The sequence below is a fragment of the Hoplias malabaricus genome, chromosome 5, assembly GCF_029633855.1.
Source record: "Hoplias malabaricus isolate fHopMal1 chromosome 5, fHopMal1.hap1, whole genome shotgun sequence".
NCBI lineage: Eukaryota > Metazoa > Chordata > Actinopteri > Characiformes > Erythrinidae > Hoplias > Hoplias malabaricus.
Window position 1 is genome coordinate 19,667,674 of NC_089804.1, and position 20,955 is coordinate 19,688,628.

At 45.8% G+C, this 20,955-nt stretch overlaps 1 protein-coding gene across 3 annotated transcripts in view; it reads left to right on the plus strand.

The window, feature by feature from the left end:
* Window positions 1-20,955, plus strand: part of LOC136696490 (E3 ubiquitin-protein ligase RNF123) — a 147,321-nt gene that overhangs the window by 59,082 nt on the left and 67,284 nt on the right. For all 3 annotated transcript variants that reach the window (XR_010802621.1, XM_066670928.1, XM_066670929.1), the window contains exons 34-35: window positions 723-798; window positions 5,398-5,482. Coding sequence is in view for 2 of the 3 variants with exons in the window: in XM_066670928.1 (XP_066527025.1) it covers window positions 723-798; window positions 5,398-5,482 (161 nt within the window). In the remaining variant the exon portion in view is untranslated. The remainder of the gene's footprint in view (window positions 1-722; window positions 799-5,397; window positions 5,483-20,955) is intronic.

A 20,955-nucleotide genomic window follows, 5' to 3' on the forward strand; every position in this document is an offset into this window, starting at 1 on the left:
CGCAGACACAGGGAGAACACACCACACTCCTCACAGACAGTCACCCAGAGGAAACCCACACAGACACAGAGAGAACACACCACACTCCTCACAGACAGTCACCCGGAGGAAACCCACACAGACACAGAGAGAACACACCACACTCCTCACAGACAGTCACCCGGAGGAAACCCACGCAGACACAGGGAGAACACACCACACTCCTCACAGACAGTCACCCGGAGGAAACTCACACAGACACAGGGAGAACACACCACATTCCTCACAGACAGTCACCCGGAGCAGGAATCGAACCTACAACCTCCAGGACCCTGGAGCTGTGTGACTGCGCCACCGTGCCGCCCTAACAACAACATTTAAACCTAAAAAGTCTAAATGGTGAAAAACTAATTAGAATTTGATTTCACAGGGCTCTAAATTCATTCGGCATCTAAAGGGTTATTTAAAGCAGACTATCACATAAAGAAGGAACCCTGAAATATTTAAACGATTAGATCCCGCTCTGATTTTCACTAATGTTCCAGGTAAATGCATTGTAGACTGTAGACGTGTTCTTTATTCTCAGAGTCAGCGCTCGCTCCCGTCGCTCCGTTTCCACTCTGAAAGCGTGCGCTGATGGCTGGACAATAGCTGCGAGAGACGTCACGCCGCGGCTCCGTCAGCGAGAGTGCAGCGAGTGTGCTTTTAATAACAAGAGCCTTTGTGTTCTCTCTCTCCTCCAGCTGCTGAACCAGGTGTTGAATAGAGTGACTGCAGAGAGAAACCTCTTCGACCGGGTGGTCAACCTTCGTCTCCCAGGTAACACTCAGGCTCTGGACACGAGGCGCTCTGCTCATCTCCACGTCCCCAGTGTCCGGGGGGCTTTACATCGCTGTAGCGCACACTTAGTGTTGAGTGTGGACACAGAACTGTGTAAACGTTCTGTAAAAATGACATTTCAAAAGCTGTTTATCTGTGGCTTTTGCTGCAAAATCCTCCTAATATCAGAATAAAACCACTCCATTATTCCAGTGAGTGTGATTGTGTGTGTGAGAGAGAGAGAGAATGTGTTGGTTTAATTCTTTCCACACACACTTATGATTAGGGGAAGTGGACACACACACACACAAGCACACTCATGATTAGGGGAAGTGAACCCCCCCCCCCCCCACACACACACACACACACACACTTATGATTAGGGGAAGTGAACACACACACACACACACAAACACAGACTCTTATGAGTATAATTTTGTACAAGCACCACAATTGAGAAGATAAATCAATTTAATAATAAGAATAGACACATGTATCATACTGTACTCTGTAATTCCTGCGTTAGTTGTTACTGTCTCTGTGTGTATTGTAATGCAGATGAGGCGGAGCTTCACTCTGAGGGTGAATTTATGATCGCTGCGTTTCCTTGAGTAAAGCCAACTGACCTTTCCTCTCTCTCTCATCTGTTATCCATCAGCCGGTGTTAATTCGCTCCCGTTCTAAGCCCTTTCTGTATCGCTCCACGTCCAAACCCTCGGCGGGTCTTTGGGGAGTGGGACAGGTGTGTGCTGATGGATGGGGAGGGAAAGAGACAATGGGCGAGAGTAAAATCATAACTCAATTTGTCCGGAGGGTAGTGAGGGTGTCCTCGGCGCAGAGGGGCGATTTATCAGACTCCACAAAGTAGAATGACGCGATCCATAATGAATGACATTGGGTCACCCTTCTTCGCTCTGTGTGTGGTGAGCTGTGTGGAGGAGGAGAGCTGTGCTTTTTCATGATGGAGGAGTAATGGATGTGTACGGACTCGTTTCCACAGCCTTCGCTCGTTTCCTCACAATTCGGTGCTTGAGAAATTCAAAGTCATTCAGAGCAGAGCGATGTGAAATGGTTCATTGTACAGAAATTTTCAGACTCTGATTTGGGGAAACGTGCTTTTAACGTCATTGTACAGTGGCACAAAGACATTTAGACTCTACATTTAAATCCATCTGTGGCAGTGAAAACACACGCACACACACAGAGGCTTTTGTGGTTTAAGAGGAAATTACAAAGACTGTCATGTATTTCATGGAGCCTTACCCTGCCCTTAACCCTAACTACAACTGCACTAACTCCAGACCTGAACCTAAACCTGAACATAAACCTAAACCCAACCCTAACTCTAGCCTTAATTTTCAGCTTAAAACCTAATGAGACACATCATGGGGACATTATTTTATTTTGTCTCCAAGAACGTGATGAATCTCTAGACCACACACACTATTGATTGGGGCAGTGAAAACACCACACACACACACACACAATTATGATTAGGGAAATTGAACACACACACACACAAACAAACAAACACTAATGATTAGGGGAAGTGAACACACACCCACACACACACTTATGATTAGGGGAAGTGAACACACAGACACACACACACACACTTATGATTAAGGGAAGTACAGACACACACACACAGACACTTATGATTAGGGGAAGTGAACACACACACACACCCTTATGATTAGGGGAAGTGAACACACACACACACACACACACTTATGATTAGAGGAAGTGAACCCACAAATACACACTTATGATTAGGGGAAGTGAACACACACACACAGACACACACACAATACACACTTATGATTAAGGGAAGTACACACACACAGACACTTATGATTAGGGGAAGTGAACACACACACACCCTTATGATTAGGGGAAGTGAACACACACACACACCCTTATGATTAGGGGAAGTGAACACACACACACGCACCCTTATGATTAGGGGAAGTGAACACACACACACACACACACACACACACACACTTATGATTAGAGGAAGTGAACACACACATACACACTTATGATTAGGGGAAGTGAACACACACACACAGACACACACACAATACACACTTATGATTAAGGGAAGTACACACACACAGACACTTATAATTAGGGGAAGTAAACACACACACACACGCCCACACACACACTTATGATTAGGGGAAGTGAACACACACACACACTTATGGTTAAGGGAAGTACACACACAGACACACACACACACACACACACAATTATGACTAGGGGAAGTGATGTCAGTGCAGGGGATGAATTTGGACACAGTTTGGGCCCCCACCTTCTTCTCCACGCTAGGCTTTGGGTGCCTTCTGTTGGTGGTGATAATAACCAGGGCTCCTGATACCTGTGATGGCTCAGTCGGTTTATTTATATATAAATTTGCGTTAACTCTCACACAGCTCCACTCCACCATCAACAGACTTTACAATAATCGTATAATGATAATCCAGAACAAGAATCTTAGATTCTAGGAAAAGACCTTCCTTGAGCTGTGCTCGGGTCTGACCCCCTGTGGCTGAGAACTGAGACGTGACATTAAGCTGGTATTTGGCTCCTCCAGAGTCCCAATTTATTTTGAGATCCTCAAATCTGTGTGTGGTGCTTGTCCGAACAGCTGAGTCCACACAGTACGAGGGATGCCTACAGTCGTTTGGACATGGTCCATATTTTATTGGAGTGGTGAACATGGTCAGATCCCAAGAGCTTAGGAGAAGTGGTGTGTGTTCGTGTTTGAAAATATAAAGCGTTCCTGATGATTCAGATTCATTTCTTGCATCTTGTTTATATTTAGAGGCTGAAGAAAAGCCCCTTGTTGTGTTTAATAGTAATCCATGTTCTACAAAACTGTACTAAAACACTCTTCTCCACTTCAGCGATCTCATTGTAGTTAAGTGGAGACCAATGTCGGTCCCTGAGCCTGAAAGAGACGAGCGTAATTTTCCTACAGAGAGTGACAGACTCATTGTGGTGAAGCCACACAGGCTTCCTGACAATTTTGTGAAGCCTGTTCTCCAGATCGCTGCTCAGTATTCAAGAATCAGGTGTTCTGCAAATTGCTTTTTGATGGTGTGTGTGTGTGTGTGTGTGTGTGTGTGTGTGTGTTGGGGTGGGGTAGTTTGAACAGAGTGGCAGAGCGGCGATTTTTCAAGTAATTGCTGAGAAGAATGGGCTTGAAAATCATGTTGGTCAGGATGAAATTTGCATGAACACATGCTTCCCTGATGTATTTAACTCTTCTGCAGCATTATTTTGATGCTTTTGTAACTACATTAACTACAAAAATTGGATAAAACAGTTAAAATAGTATTTAAAAATGGCCAACACGCTTGTCTTAATTTATTGGAGGCGCAAGGTGGGAATACACCCTCACCCACACACACACACACATTCACTCACACACTCACACCTACGGACACTTTTGAGTCGCCAATCCACCTACCAACGTGTGTTTTTGGACTGTGGGAGGAAACCAGAGCACCCGGAGGAAACCCACGCAGACACAGGGAGAACACACCACACTCCTCACAGACAGTCACCTGGAGGAAACCCACGCAGACACAGAGAGAACACACCACACTCCTCACAGACAGTCACCCGGAGGAAACCCACACAGACACAGGGAGAACACACCACACTCCTCACAGACAGTCACCCGGAGGAAACCCACTCAGACAAATAGAGAACACACCACACTCCTCACAGACAGTCACTCCGAGGAAACCCACGCAGACACAGAGAGAACACACCACATTCCTCACAGACAGTCACCCGGAGGAAACCCACACAGACAAAGAGAGAACACACCACACTCCTCACAGACAGTCACCCGGAGGAAACCCACACAGACACAGAGAGAACACACCACACTCCTCACAGACAGTCACCCGGAGGAAACCCACACAGACACAGAGAGTACACACCACACTCCTCACAGACAATCACCCGGAGGAAACCCACACAGACACACAGAGAACACACCACACTCCTCACAGACAGTCACCCGGAGGAAACCCACACAGACACAGAGAGAACACACCACACTCCTCACAGACAGTCACCCGGAGGAAACCCACACAGACACAGAGAGAACACACCACACTCCTCACAGACAGTCACCCGGAGGAAACCCACACAGACACAGAGAGAACACACCACATTCCTCACAGACAGTCACACATAAACCTTCTTAACTTTCAGTGAAAATGAAAGTAAAAAGATTTTATTCCCAGTAAATTTGAAGCATTTCTATTGGTCCGTTCTGTGTTCCAATGATGCACATACTTACATATTTAAGCCTCTACAACACAATACTGCACTGTATCAAGAGCTAAACAGGGTGCAGTTATATTTTTCCTCATTTTCTAAATGGTACTATCCGTCTGATGTGAATTCTAACTTGTATTTTTGCTGCTGGCTGTTACAGTTCCTTTGGGATCGATAAAGTATCTGTCTGTTAATCTAGAATTACGAGGAGGAAAATGGGTGGAGAAACACTGAGAGACTAATCTAAGTGTTTTCAGACGTAAACGTGCTGTGTTTGTTTGTGTGTGTTTGCAGGGCTGGAGAGTGTGGATCATTATCCCATATTGGTGGCGGTTACAGGAATTCTGGTGCGCGTGCTGGTCGACTCGGACAGACAAGGGTGAGTCCTCGACCTGTTGACCTCATTATAGCTCAGCGTGCTCAGTGCTGGAGAGCTGGAGCGCTACGTGAGAAGGACCTCTCAATTAAGCCCCGCTTCTTCACTTCTCTACCTGGTTTCTCATGGATGAAGAGAGCACAGAGTCTTTAATGACCATTACACTGACACCTAGTCCCAGCTGCGTCTGAGACCCTATACTCCGACGTCCCGCTCTGTGGAGCGTGTAAAGGTTTCAGAGCTAGTAATCTGTCCACATCTCACAGCTCTGGGACTCAGTAAACAGGCACCAGGACAGTTTTCTGTTTATTGAAGTAGGCAGAGCTCAAAACAGAGCTGTCCAAGGCCAGTTTCTGAGTTAACACTCCGCCACAAGCAAAGAGTAGGTCCCATGTAGACGTGAACTCTGTGTGCACCTCCCAGGCAGTGTAACGACATATTGTTTTCACAAGGACCGTGACGACTGTGATTGGTCCATAGATCAAGCTGAGAGCAGAGAACAGAGGAAGGAGCAAATAAAAATGTGGAGCAAGGGGAAAACAAAGAAAAAACCCAGAAAAACTAAAAAAAAAAAAAGTACAATGAGGAACAGGAACACACAGGATACAATGTCAGGGCTTTGTATTTGTTTCTTCCCTGCTGCTCAATTAGATCAGTACTACTCCCTGCGTAGTGCACTTCAAAGATTATAAACTAACACTACTACACCATACACTGTGCACTACACAGAGTGGAGGAGGATATTTGTGATTCAGCCCTGACCAAACACACCAGTATAAACACTCGCATCGTAGTGAGGGGCACTCCTACAGGGCACAGCTTTGACTCTGAGTTGATTCAGTGCAGATGCGTAAATCGGCCTGAAGGTGGCATGTGCTCAGAATTGCTTTGTTTACTTGATGGGAGGCTGTGGAGCTGGTGTCCAGTCTTCTTCTGACTTTGCCAGGGGCTGAGAGGGGCTCAGCTTTCTTTTTAAAGACCACTTATCATTGGGTATCCCTGAGGACGTGGGGGGACAGACACAGCTGTGTGTGTGTGTGTAAGTATTGTGTGACTGTGGCCTGTTCTCCAGAAGCGATCAACACTAATTGCATGCTCTGTTGCCGGGAGCTGTGTCTGCCATCCCTCTGTCCTGTGTGTGTGTGTGTGTGTGTGTGTGTGTGTGTGTCTTAGCCCAGTACTGTTAGGGGCAGAGCCCATCCTGTGACCCCTCATTATTTTTATCACATGAGGGAAATGAAGCCTCAGAGCTGCTCATCACACAGCCGTAAAAAGAGCCCTGTCCTGTAGGCTTTGTCTCCATCTGTTTTTCCTCTCCACCTTTTTTCATTCATCCTCCCTTCTCTGAGCAATGACCTACAAATGGAGTGGGAGTGGTGCAAGAATCAGGGCGCGCCGTAAATATCGAGGGGGATCTCAGCGGTGGGTGGCGAGGCTGTCATCCGTCAGGTCACACTCTGTCTGGAACTTGTCGGCACGAGAGACGGCGCCTAAAAGCATTTATTGTTTCAGTGCTTGTTCGGACCGGGCCCGGTGTGGTCCGGCTGCCAACACGAGCGGTGATGAAAAAAGAGGGGACTTCAGTAAAGACGGTGTTTATATTTATACACAGAACCGCACGGGGGCATCCAGCCGATTCTTCTTTGCTTGATGTGACTGTTTTCTCTGTAATTGCTCCTTAATAGCTCCACATTTTTCTCAGCCTGTATTATTGAAGTTTATTTTTTATTTGATTTAATTTTTCTATTTACATTTTTTGTATCTGAAGCGAGAGGTTGATTTCCTCTTGCCTCTTAAAGGGATAAATTGTGGAAAATCCCTTGTTCGGTGCATGTACCCACCAACACACACACTGTGAAACAAGACCACGCTGTCAGTTTTCTGTGAGCTGTCTAAATCAGAAAACGCAGGAAAAAACGAGGCGTTCTGATCCGGTGCCGCTTCTGACGTCAAGTGCAGAGACTTTTGAATGGCCCCGCCCACTCATCTGAGTCTGTCCAATCACAGCGCTGGACCCGCGTTTATGTGAGAGTGCACAGACGAGGTTAAACTCAGCAAAACAGACTCAACGTGTGTGGAGAAATAAGAACACTGTACGGTGCAGCTCCACAATGAGCTTATCTGCTTCTACAAGATGAATGGAGACGTACCTGGAACCGGCTGAAACTGGTTTTGTGTGAAGGCTTTAGAGACATGCCGTTGTATCAGAGCAGAGACTAAAACAGATACTCCCTCCAAGGAGTCAGAGAGTCTGGTTTGAAAGACATCTTTTAAGGTGGAGTGGTGAGCTAATCTCACTGACGGTGCTCTTGGGCATTTCAGCATTGATTCAGTGCATAATTCAGTCTTTCTGCTGAATACGGTTCACCTTGGACTCTGTCGTTTATCGTGGATTGTGAAGAATGGTTGTTTGGACCTCGGTCCCTGTTTGAACAAGTCTGCTTTATTAAAGAGCCTCAATATCAACACTTTAACGGTGTTTATAGAAGCAATGGAGGATGCACTAAGGTTTGAATCAGAGTACAGTCCTGATTTATTTTACAAAGAAGACACCTATTGATGTTGTTGGAACAAAACTTTGGTGACACTGTGAGTTCCTGATTTCTTAGAACTTTTGGACAAATTCTGTTGGTTCATTCGTGAACTAGGTGTTTACAAAGTATAGGGTGGGCCATTTATATGGATACACCTTAAAAAAATGGGAATGGTTGGTGATATTAATTTCCTGTTTGTGGCACATTAGTATATGGGAGGGGGGAAACTTTTCAAGATGGGTGGTGACCATGACGGCTATTTTGAAGTCGGCCATTTTGGATCCAACTTTAGTTTTTTCAGTGGGATATGCAGCACCTGAAACTACGGATACTGGAAGCCTGTGCTAGCATTTCTCCTGCGGTGTTGTTATCAGTGTGTGAAGAGTGGGAGAAGAGGGTTGCATTGACAATCCAACACAATGGGTAACACTTTGAACACATTTTATAAGTGGTCAGAAACTTGTAAATTACTCATGAAAGAATAAAGTTATGTTAAAATCAAGCACACTATTGTTTTTCTTGTGAAATTCCCAATTAGTTTGATGTGTCACATGACCCTCTTCCCATTGAAAAAACTAAAGTTTGATCCAAAATGGCCGACTTCAAAATGGCCACCATGGTCACCACCCAACAAGGTTTCTGAGTGACTGCAATGTTATGCTACTTAATGTTGCGGTTGTTCCACATTCTGTTGCTCCCGCATGTGTTTGCCTTTCTGACGCAACTCTCACGTTTTGGTGAGGCGTCCTGGGCATTTCAGGGCACGCTGCGATGCAAATTCTTTGTGTGTGAATGGTCAACGCCTGCCTCATCGCTCGCGGGGAACTCGTGTGAATCAGGTGATATTCTGTGGTGTTTTCTGTTACTCTCTGTTTACAGCTATCAGAGTTTTACAGTCAGTGCTGAGGGCTTTATTTCAGAGTGCTGCTACTGTACAGGACCACGGTCTGCCTTCTGTGGGAGGCACCTGATTATTCACTTCAGAACCTGCTTTGTACTTTCTTTCAGGACTCCAGCCTCTGGTTCTGAAATGTGTGAGGGAATCTCCCACCGAGAGGAAATTCAGATGATTTGACTCTTTCTGACTTCAAGAGGGTTATTGCTTTTCTCCCTGGAGCTACATTTTGACCCACTTTTGGAGAGAACAGAGTTTCTCGCCTGACTTTAGTGGTCCTTCTCCTCACGTATTCCTCCCACTGTTGAGTGGAAGTCAGACGTGACACTGCTGTATTAGATTGAACTGTTTTGAATCTGAGACTACAGGTTCACTTCTGCTTCATAGGCGCTCATACTCCACTACCCTGTGCTTCCAATTTACTGGAATCTTACTGACCTCCGCCTGTCTCATAGAAGATAGGACCACGGTGAGGATCATGCCGCCTCGGGAAGGAGGACGGCGGAGGCAGGAGCTGTTTGGCCTTCTGACTGTTTATTTACGTTATGTTTATTTAAACCCTAAATGAACAGCCTTTCAGCTCAGTCTCAAATGAAATAGTCTAAAAATCCCATCTCGTTCTGCTCTTCCCTTCTCTACTCCGCTTTCTCAGGCTCTTTAGACCTGCCTTTGCCAAGTGTTTCTCATTGAGAGAGGGACGGCAGCTACTGTGTACTGAGTGACCGAAATAACCGATAACCGAGGAAATCCAGAAATATGAACTCCTCTTCATAATGCTACAGAGACTGCTACGGCGATCCCAAATACCAGTTTAGGGCTTTGGAGCTTTGGCAGTAATATTCTGTGGATATTTAAACATTCTGCGGGTGGTGACTTCAGTAAATCCACATCCGAGGCCTGCTTTAAACATTCAATTTAAACCCACTCACCCCCCCAAAAAACCTTGCACATATCAGAATCTCAAAATGAAAAATCTAAGCACTACTCAATGAACGAATATCTGAATCGACAAATACGTGTGTCTAGCTCTTTAGACTATAGTCTGCAGCAAGTTCACGGCGAGAGATTCCCTCATGTCTGTTTGGAGTTCATGGTGTGTATGAAGATGTGGCAGCGATGACGACTGAACTGTCGTCTCTGAAATAAACTCGCTGAAAGGAGCAGGAACAAAGGCAGGAAAACAGTGTCAGTGTTTGTTTCTTTCCTGGCTGTGACTGCAGAGTGATGCAGACCAAACAACACAGAAGTACAGACGCTCACAGCAACGTAGACTCTGCACTGATTTCCACACAGAAGCATAGATTGACCAGATCATTGTGACCTCAGTGAGTTCCACAGTTCACTGTACAGGTGTCCATTACATTCTCTAGCCCATTTTTCTGTGAAGTGTATTCGCCTCCTTTCCCTTTCATTACTAATAAGTTTCAGACCAAATGACTACTGTTAAACCCAATTTATACTTTTGAATGAAAACCTACGCCGTAGGCAATGTGTCAATGTTAACCCTATGCCGTAGGCAATGTGTTGATGTTAACCCTAAGCCGTGGGCAGTGTGTCGATGTAAAATCTACGCCGTGGGCAGTGTGTCGATGTTAACCCTAAGCCGTGGGCAGTGTGTCGATGTTAAACCTACGCCGTGGGCAGTGTGTCGATGTTAAACCTACGCCGTGGATAATGTGTCGATGTTAAACCTACACCGTGGACAATGTGTCGATGTTAAACCTACGCCGTGGGCAGTGTGTCGATGTTAAACCTACGCCGTGGACAATGTGTCGATGTTAACCCTACGCCGTGGACAGTGTGTCGATGTTAACCCTACGCCGTGGACAGTGTGTCGATGTTAACCCTACGCCGTGGACAGTGTGTCGATGTTAAACCTACGCCGTGGGCAGTGTGTCGATGTTAAACCTACGCCGTGGGCAGTGTGTCGATGTTAAACCTACGCCGTGGGCAGTGTGTCGATGTTAAACCTACGCCGTGGGCAGTGTGTCGATGTTAACCCTACGCCGTGGGCAGTGTGTCGATGTTAACCCTACGCCGTGGGCAGTGTGTCGATGTTAAACCTACGCCGTGGACAGTGTGTCGATGTTAAACCTACGCCGTGGACAGTGTGTCGATGTTAAACCTACGCCGTGGACAGTGTGTCGATGTTAAACCTACGCCGTGGACAGTGTGTCGATGTTAAACCTACGCCGTGGACAGTGTGTCGATGTTAACCCTACGCCGTGGACAGTGTGTCGATGTTAAACCTACGCCTTGGACAATGTGTCTATGTTAACCCTACGCCGTGGACAATGTGTCTATGTTAACCCTACGCCGTGGACAATGTGTCTATGTTAAACCTACGCCGTGGACAATGTGTCGATGTTAACCCTACGCCTTGGACAATGTGTCGATGTTAACCCTACGCCGTGGACAATGTGTCGATGTTAACCCTACGCCGTGGACAATGTGTCGATGTTAAACCTACGCCGTGGACAATGTGTCTATGTTAAACCTACGCCGTGGACAATGTGTCGATGTTAAACCTACGCCTTGGACAATGTGTCGATGTTAACCCTACGCCGTGGACAATGTGTCGATGTTAACCCTACGCCTTGGACAATGTGTCGATGTTAAACTTACGCCTTGGACAATGTGTCGATGTTAACCCTACGCCGTGGACAATGTGTCGATGTTAAACCTACGCCTTGGACAATGTGTCGATGTTAAACCTACGCCTTGGACAATGTGTCTATGTTAACCCTACGCCGTGGACAATGTGTCTATGTTAAACCTACGCCTTGGACAATGTGTCGATGTTAACCCTACGCCGTGGACAATGTGTCGATGTTAACCCTACGCCTTGGACAATGTGTCGATGTTAAACTTACGCCTTGGACAATGTGTCGATGTTAAACTTACGCCTTGGACAATGTGTCGATGTTAACCCTACGCCGTGGACAATGTGTCGATGTTACATACATACAACAAAACCAACCTGCAGCACAGTCAACCATAAACACTGCCATTTGCAGCAAAACAAGCACTGTTGTTTTTCCAGTAATGCAGTGCTCCCTCTGTCATTAACTCAGGTGCTGCCCACTCTGAGATACAGATGTTAGGATGGAATTGATCATTACAAAACAGCTCCATGAAGGAGGAACGAATCTGCCGGCCTCTGTTTCTCTGGATCCACCTTTAAGATCAGAGCTACAGAGCAGTAGCCCGGTCATTTCCACGTTTAACTCTTTCTCACACAAAACATTTTATTACAGTAAACACCAAACAGCTTATTACAGTAACCTTCTTGCCTCTGCTTCTGTGAGCAAACTCCTTGGAGAAAGAGTCTTTGTTCTTTGAAACTTCTCTGAACTCTGTTGTAGCTTTAAAACAGATTTGCTGTTATTTGATCAGGAGCTGAGTCCATAATCAAACCCCACCGGACAACAGAGCAGTGCCTGCAGGCGATAACATCACCCCCACACCTAACTCGTCCAGCTTTGAGCCACCGCTGCGAGAGGAACAAAGGGCAAACAATGCAGTTCCAGAGGTATACAGTCTTCTGAAGTGACCATGAGCCTCTCGGAGTCTCGCAGATAATCAGAATCATATGTGTGAGGACTGACGCAGACGAGTGCGCTCGCTCGTTACCGGGCTCTGGGAGGAAGGTAGTTTTTCTAACTAGTGCAGTCTGTTGTAGCCACATTCTCAGCTGCTGTTTTTCAGGATTAAAAGAATAATATCCGTTTTGGACATTATTATTTTGTTTTATTACGCAATACTGGTGCTCCGCAGCTCATCTGCTGCATACTGATGAGATTAAATCCAACTTTATTTGTTTGCTGTTGGAGGAACAGAAACAGCCTGATCACTGCAGGGTTTTTTTAACCGTTAGATTGTTTATATGATTGATTTATGTCATTTACTCATAGCAGTAAACACCCAGGTGCAATGACACACTAAATAATCCTGTTGATTTGGTTATGTAGCTTTTATTCAGCTCCTTTTGTTGACCTTAATTGACCCGTCTGCCTTTCAGCTGGCCTGGTTAGGGTGGTCTCTGTGATGGATCAGTAGAACGGGCAGCTAACATCTGTGAAAATGATGGTACTTAGAATTTTGAGTGAGCCCACTGTATGATATAAACAGTACTGTGTGTATTACTTGTACAAATTGGTTTTAAAGTGTGATATGAATATCTTGATAAACACATGGCTGTTTACAGTGAGCAGCACCTGCTCCAACTCTAACTGTATCAGGAGAAACACACATCCCTGAACCTCCTGGAAGTAAATAATTCTCCAACAGGATCTGATGAAATCACACTGAAACTGGTGAATAATCTGAAGTGTCCATCTTCTGTAAGCCCCTCATCCTGATCACGGTCCACTGTCTTAGCCATTTAAAAGGAATATAGACAATTCTGAGGAAATGCTGTTTCTTTTCTGTCAAAAGCTCTGCACATTTTAAGGTGGAATGGTGTGTGTGATTAAGAAGCGTCTGTATCTTTTAAGGTGGAGCGGTGTGTGTGAGTAAGAAGCGACTGTACCTTTTAAGGTGGAGCGGTGTGTGTGAGTAAGAAGCGACTGTACCTTTTAAGGTGGAGCGGTGTGTGTGAGTAAGAAGCGACTGTACCTTTTAAGGTGGAGCGGTGTGTGTGAGTAAGAAGCGACTGTACCTTTTAATGTGGAGCGGTGTGTGTGAGTAAGAAGCGACTGTATTTTTTAAAGTGGAGTGGTGTGTGTGAGTAAGAAGTGACTATATTTTTTAAGGTGGAGCGGTGTGTGTGTGTAAGAAGCAACTGTATTTTTTTAAGGTGGAGCGGTGTGTGTGAGTAAGAAGTGACTGTATCTTTTAATCTGGAGTGGTGTGTGTGAGTAAGAAGCGACTGTATCTTTTAATGTGGAGCAGTGTGTGTGAGTAAGAAGCGACTGTATCTTTTAATGTGGAGCGGTGTGTGTGAGTAAGAAGCGACTGTATCTTTTAAAGTGGAGCGGTGTGTGTGAGTAAGAAGCGACTGTATCTTGTTGGTGTCTGAAGTGTAAATTGTCTGTAAGTGTTTATTCACTGTTTGAATTCCCACAGAAACTCGAGCTGTTTAGTTTTGTAGCACTTTCCCTCTGTGTTTACTTTCATGCAGTTAGCGCTCTCCTGAATTTAGAGTCAGTTCCACCTTAAGTAATGTAACTGTAACAGCAAAAATAAGTCAGTGTTACCCCCCTATGGAGCAGGAATAGAGCAACATCTTCCTCTTTTTATGGTTTTCAATGTTTAGAGCCTCTGTGGCTTGAGCCGAGAGATACGAGCAGAGACCCTTAGTTTTTCCCCATTTACTGAGCCAGATCTGCACAAACACTGGACCATTTTCCAATGAGCTAAAAGAGTGGAGAGCAGCAAATGGTGATGAAACATTCCTTGAGTTCTACAAAAGTGTGTTTTGATTGAAATTGCGAAAATTGCCACAGGTAGAACTTGCTACCTGAGATCCAGGCGGACGCAGACATCCACAGAGCACTGAAGTAAGGGTCAGAGTTTTAAACGCGGTTGGTTCTGCCGTCTGGTTAGTTTTTGAAGACGGTCCGAGTCGACGCAGTCGTGTCGCTTGACCCGAGGCACTTTGGCAATAAGAGTACTGTCAGCAAGCACCTGTCAGAGTGTGGAAAACCTAATGTGAATCCAGATAAAAATAGACTTTGCTGGAGGGCACAGAAGCAGGAGAACATGCCTGTCGCCCAGGGCCGGTTCTTTCACTCCTCTCTCTGCTCAGTGTGTTCCGGTTCTGCTGAATGGAAGGTGGTGGATGTCACTGAACCGGAGCGGTGTTTTTCACAGGGAATCTGGGCCAGTCTGGCAGACCTGGGTCACGAATAATCAGCGTTTCTCTGTAGAATAGTGCTAGTAGCATCCATTAAAATTCTCTCAATAGTCCGAAATACATTAGAGCCCACTTTATTAGAAACTCATTAATAAACACTGTAATGAAGGGTTATGTACAAGTTTCTCTAGATGGTGTTTGAAGCTGGAGCCTCTGCCACACACGTCTCTGTTTAGATAAAGACGTAGCTTTTTCCTCTGAGCGTCAGCAGGCGCTGGCCACGTGTCTGTTTTTCCGGCCTCTTCACACACTGCTGATATACTATATTCCCCAGCCAATGAAAATTATACCTTAGGCTTCAAAAGATGACCTTTACCGCCTGAAACGTGGCGGCTATTTCCGTACGTCTATTGTGTTTAAAGCGGTCCCTCAGGTCGTTACGTAGCTCCTAATAAGCAGTTGTGTTATAGCTGTGATTTTGCTGATTTTCAGCTGAAGTGACTTCTTCCGATGCATGTATTTGTTTCTCTTCTCATAAAAAGGCTGTACATCTTGCTCTAATGTGTTTACCAACCTGCCCAAGCGAGACTAAAGGGTTGGAACAGGGAGAACAACAAATGCCTTGGAACAGCACAGCATCATTTCCCACTCTAAAAATGCAGGGCAGGAAATAGCCTCAAAAACACCTGCTGCCTCTGAAATCGCCTCCTAATCTCCGCATGAGGAAATCAGCGATGTGACGCTAGACGCTGTGTTCTTGCAGAAGAGCTGTGTACTTGGCAGTTTCTCTCAGCGTCATTCTTACTTTCTTAAAATCTCGGCAGGACTTTACAGAGCAGTTGATAATCCTGTATCTGCACCTGATCTCCATCTGTTTCCTCTCCCACGGTTCAAAACAGTCTCAGCTCTCTCTGGACTGATCCCCAGAGCTGTGCACAGAGATCATTCTTCATCTCCACCGTGTCTCACACCGTGTCTCGTGTGTCCCAGCCCCTCTTTATATGCAGCTTTTCCATGGCAGGGTCCCTACTCTACTTGTCTTTACCTGTCTGCTTCTCCATCAGGTGAATTCTTTGGGGCTGTGGGAGTGGAGAGTAGAGTCCAGTTGAGTAGGAACCACGCAATAGCTTCATAACTCTGGATGTGAGGGGCGTAGGATGAGACGGATTGAACAGGGTGGGTTTGACCCATGACTCTGGACTGTGTTCTTACAAATAGATTCATAGAAACACCCAGAAACATTGATGCTCAGATGAATTTGTAGCCCCCACAGCGTTGGTTTCCAGTCAAAACAGCCTTTAGTTACCAGTCACTTGCACATGTTCATATCCGTCCTCTTTCTGTGAACAACGTGTTATGAGTAGGAAAGTATGCAGAGCTCTCGAGTTTAAAAAACATTTTTCTGTGTGTAAGAACGTTTAATCCACATCGATTAAACCTCTGAATAAAATGTTATGCTCTTTTTCCGTCAGACGTTTATCTAAGAACTTCCTGAGACTGCGCTGAACAAAGTTTTGTTAGGGTTTGTTTCACGGTGCTCCTGCGTTCGCCTGGCAGCTTTACACCTGTTGATTGCTGCAGCTGTTTCTTCTTGAGAGAGACCTTGGTCTCTTCAAACGTGGCTATAAATGGCCACTGCCTCCTTTGATGGTTTTTGAAGGTGTGAGGAAGGTGGGAGTCGGGGTGGTTAGAGAGTTTCCATGGTGATGACTGGCGCTGATCAGAGTGCAGGAGATGATAAAAGTGTGTGGAGTTCGAGGCTCCGAATTGAATGAGGGATGGAGTTGTGAGAGTGTCTCTCTCACACACACACACACACACACACACACATCCCCTGGGAGAGAAGTGGTGACATGTTCAGCTTAAAATAATCAGAAATTGTGCACGAGAAATATATCTTAATAAATGTGATCTAAACTAGGAGTGTGGAATATGGCCCTAAAATAATATCACAAAAACCAACGGTCTTTTAAACCTTATTCCTTCAATTAGTAAGAAATAACATGTTTTCTGACTATCAATAAACACAAGTTATGAACACTTTCATAGAGCTGCTGCTTAGCCGTTAAAAATGATGACAATATTATTGTGAAGGATGCGGTTATGGCACAGCTCTGATTTAAACCAAAATGGCTTTAGTGCATCATGGGTTTAATCGTCCTCATCTGAGCCACGGAATTCAATTCTAAAAGCTAAAACTTTAGCCTCTTATTGCAACTTTACATTCCGCCTCAAATGCCCAGTTGCCTGCTAATGCTAATTGTATTGATCTCTGAAGGTTACTTGCTTTTTTTTTTTCCCAAATGGGAGCTTTACGAAGTCGGTGCTTACAACAGATTATCACCTCTGACACTCGATAACATCAAGACCGTTTAAACCCTCTCAGACTCTGCTCAGGATTCGTGTTTGAAGGCAGTTGAACACAGCGCTGCATTAAAGAGGCTGCATTAGAAATGCTGCTCATATCCAGTGAAGAGCTGTGGAGGTCTGAGAATGACGTGTTCGGAGTCAGGGAAAGCTGAGTAATATTTGGGTTGTTTTGGGGGCTGGTCCTTGCCTGTGGAGGCTGATACGTAAAATTAAACTTCACTACGGATGTGTAATGTTCTGAATGATCACCACTTGGCATCTTTGGTCTTCTCTGTAAATACACCGTCAACACTCTCCCTGAGTGCACCCTGTTTAAGACTTACCTCCCTGTGCTTACCTTTTAAAACAATAATAACATGATAATAATAATCTTTAATAGTTTCAAACACAAATGTAAACACATGATTAAAAATGGTCCAAAGTTATTATCAAAAAAACATAAAAGATGAAAGCATTAGAACGTTCCTGAGATTTCTCACCTCAGAAATGCCCTGATAGCTACGAATAAAAAAAGAAGATTAAAGAAGGATTTAAGGAAAGGTTATACTGGGTTTTCCAGGACCCTCAGTGAGGAAGAGCAGCTCTGAGCTCAGAAAATTGACCAGGAATTTCAAGGTATTCTTCTGGCATTAATGCCTCTAAAGGTCTTCAAAGAACTTCATAATAAAGGTTTCATTCCTTTGACTTTTCCCACAGTTTTCCTCAGCGTATTTCCCAGGTATGACCTTCTCCTCGCTCAGTGACCCAGGCTGCTCGCTGTAATTGTGTGCCTGTTTGTATGAGGTCAGCTTTCTGTGCTCTGTAGCCTGGGGAGCTGAGCTCATCTCCAATTATCCCTTCACATCTCCCTCTTCTCCTCCCCGTACTGTCTATAATTATCTGGAAGAGAGAAAGCTTTGTGGGAGCCGTGCCAACGCGGCCGGGTCGTATTCCTCGCGGCGGAGAAGAGGACGAGGCTCTAAACCGAGCGGAACCGGAGCCTGAGAGGCGCTCCACAGTAGCAGCTCTGGGCTCAGTCCGTCTCAGCTGCTCTGCTGATTAACTCCTTTGCATCTCCTGCACGTGACATATCGCTGTGCTGCACAGCATCCATTATTCACCTCGGGCTTTTCTGCTGAGTGGCGTCTTCAGTGCTAATCTCCCGTGACATCCATGGCTTCATCACGGAAACTGAAAAGAGAAAACATTCCCACTGGGGTGGAGGAAAGGTGCATTTGGATGTAGGTCTTTGAGAAGCTCCAAATTTTGGAATTACACCTTAATCTTTCACCTTATTGAGGACTTGCAAATGTTGTGTAAAGCTTGTCCATTTTTATGCTACTGAAGTACACCAAAGATTCAAAACACACCCTGGACAGGTGTGTCACCCAGTCAGTCACACACTCACCCAGTCAGTCACACATTTACCCAGACCCTCACCCAGTCACTCTCTCAGTCCCTCACACACTCAAGCAGTCCCTCACACACTCACCCAGTCAGTCACACATTCACCCAGACCCTCACCCAGTCACTCTCTCAGTCCCTCACACACTCAAGCAGTCCCTCACACACTCAAGCAGTCCCTCACACACTCACCCAGTCAGTCACACATTTACCCAGACCCTCACCCAGTCACTCTCTCAGTCCCTCACACACTCAAGCAGTCCCTCACACACTCACCCAGTCAGTCACACATTCACCCAGTCCCTCACCCAGTCACTCTCTCAGTCCCTCACACACTCACCCAGTCAGTCACACATTCACTCAGTCCCTCACACACTCACCTAGTCAGTCACACATTCACTCAGTCCCTCACACACTCACCCAGTAAGTCACACATTCACCCAGTCCCTCACCCAGTCACTCTCTCAGTCCCTCACACACTCAAGCAGTCCCTCACACACTCATCCAGTCAGTCACACATTCACTCAGTCCCTCACACGCTCACCCAGTCACTCTCTCAGTCCCTCACACACTCAAGCAGTCCCTCACACACTCACCCAGTCAGTCACACATTCACTCAGTCCCTTACACGCTCACCCAGTCCCTCACCCAGTCACTCTCTCAGTCCCTCACGCACTCACCCAGTCACTCAACCAGTCCCTAACACACTCACCCAGTCACTCACATACTCACCCAGTCACTCTCTCAGTCCCTCACATACTCACCCAGTCACTCTCTCAGTCCCTCACATACTCACCCAGTCACTCTCTCAGTCCCTCACACACTCACCCAGTCACTCTCTCAGTCCCTCACACACTCACCCAGTCACTCTCTCAGTCCCTCACACACTCACCCAGTCACTCTCTCAGTCCCTCACACACTCACCCAGTCCCTCACACACTCACCCAGTCACTCCCATACTCACCCAGTCACTCAACCAGTCCCTAACACACTCACTCATTCCCTTACACATTCGCCCAGTCACTCACACTCACCCAGTCACTCACACACTCACCCAGTTAGTCACACATTCACCCAGTCACTCACACACTCACCCAGTCACTCACATGTGCAGTTTCACACAGCCTGTTCACATGCCACCGTGTTTCTGCGTCCATGAATTGATGTTTTGTAGTTGGGAATTGAGAATCTGGCTGAGCACCACCCACTGAAGAGATGAAATTCCTGTGCGAATCCTCAGCTGAAGGTTTTGTGCCAGTTTCCCAGCATCGCATTCCTCTCCCCACCCCACATGCTAACCACACACTAGATGGATCTGTTCCATTGGCTAGGCTTGAATAAGCTCTGCCAGGAGTGTGTCTGTGTACACCATTTTAATTAGTCACAAAGCCAGGGGACGACAAAGATGCGCTGCGTTAGCTCCGGCTTCCCCTCCTTCAACAAAAACATTAGAGAGCACTTCTGCAGATGGTCCTATGAGAAAAATAAGAACCAGCCTCCAATGTTATTTATTTATTCTTTTTTTTTTTTTTTGGTGTGGGTCCTTTCCTGGAAGTGCACAGCTGTACGTTTAAATCGCATTCACATGAAGGAAGTGAGAAATCTGTGGTTTCTAAAGTTTGAAGTCAGGCCTAATTTGTCTTGTTGCAGTAAAAAGGCATCATTAAATTTTCTGCTCTCCTTTTTGTCCCAAAATAAAAGGAGGCTTGCAGCTCATTGTGAAGACGCGAAGACGTGCTAACCCTAATCAAGGAAACCTCCAAATGGGACGGCGCTGTGTGAACAGACAAAAGAGGCTCTGAATGTTAATGCAGCGTTTGCAGGGTGATGGAATATGGATTTTAACAAACTGTCTCTTGCACTGTGAACAAAAGAGAGGGCGAGTAATGAGAAGGAGCTCATCCCCTCCCCACGCCCACCGTTTTCAGACCTCTTTCAACAACTTGCCTCCATTACTGTGGGCTAAAAGGCATCGGATGCAGTTCATGGTGCTGCACTAATTAGATTGAGACGCTGTAATTGGTTTAGAAGCTTGAGTGGAAGGGAAGGGTTTGGGTGGAGAGAGACTACATTACACCTTCAGTGAACAGCCCACACCCAAACCGGCTTTGGCCGTGACCCTCGGGTCACCGTTTCCATGTCTTTTGTCCTAGTTCTTGACCAGTGACCGATCAGAACTGCACCACAACTGACTCAGGACTTGTCTTAATGCCATAGGCTTGGGTTTATAATGTGCTTTTTAGAAGAACATATCGCTATCCCAAATCTCTTATATTCCTCCCGCTGTCAGGCTGTTAAATGTTAACAGTAGTGTTTTAATTAATTAATTAATTTATTAATATGTCTGTGTGGGTTTCCTCTGGGTGACTGTCTGTGAGGAGTGTGGTGTGTTCACCCTGTGTCTGCGTGGGTTTCCTCCAGGTGACTGTCTGTGAGGAGTGTGGTGTGTTCTCTCTGTGTCTGCGTGGGTTTCCTCCGGGTGACTGTCTGTGAGGAG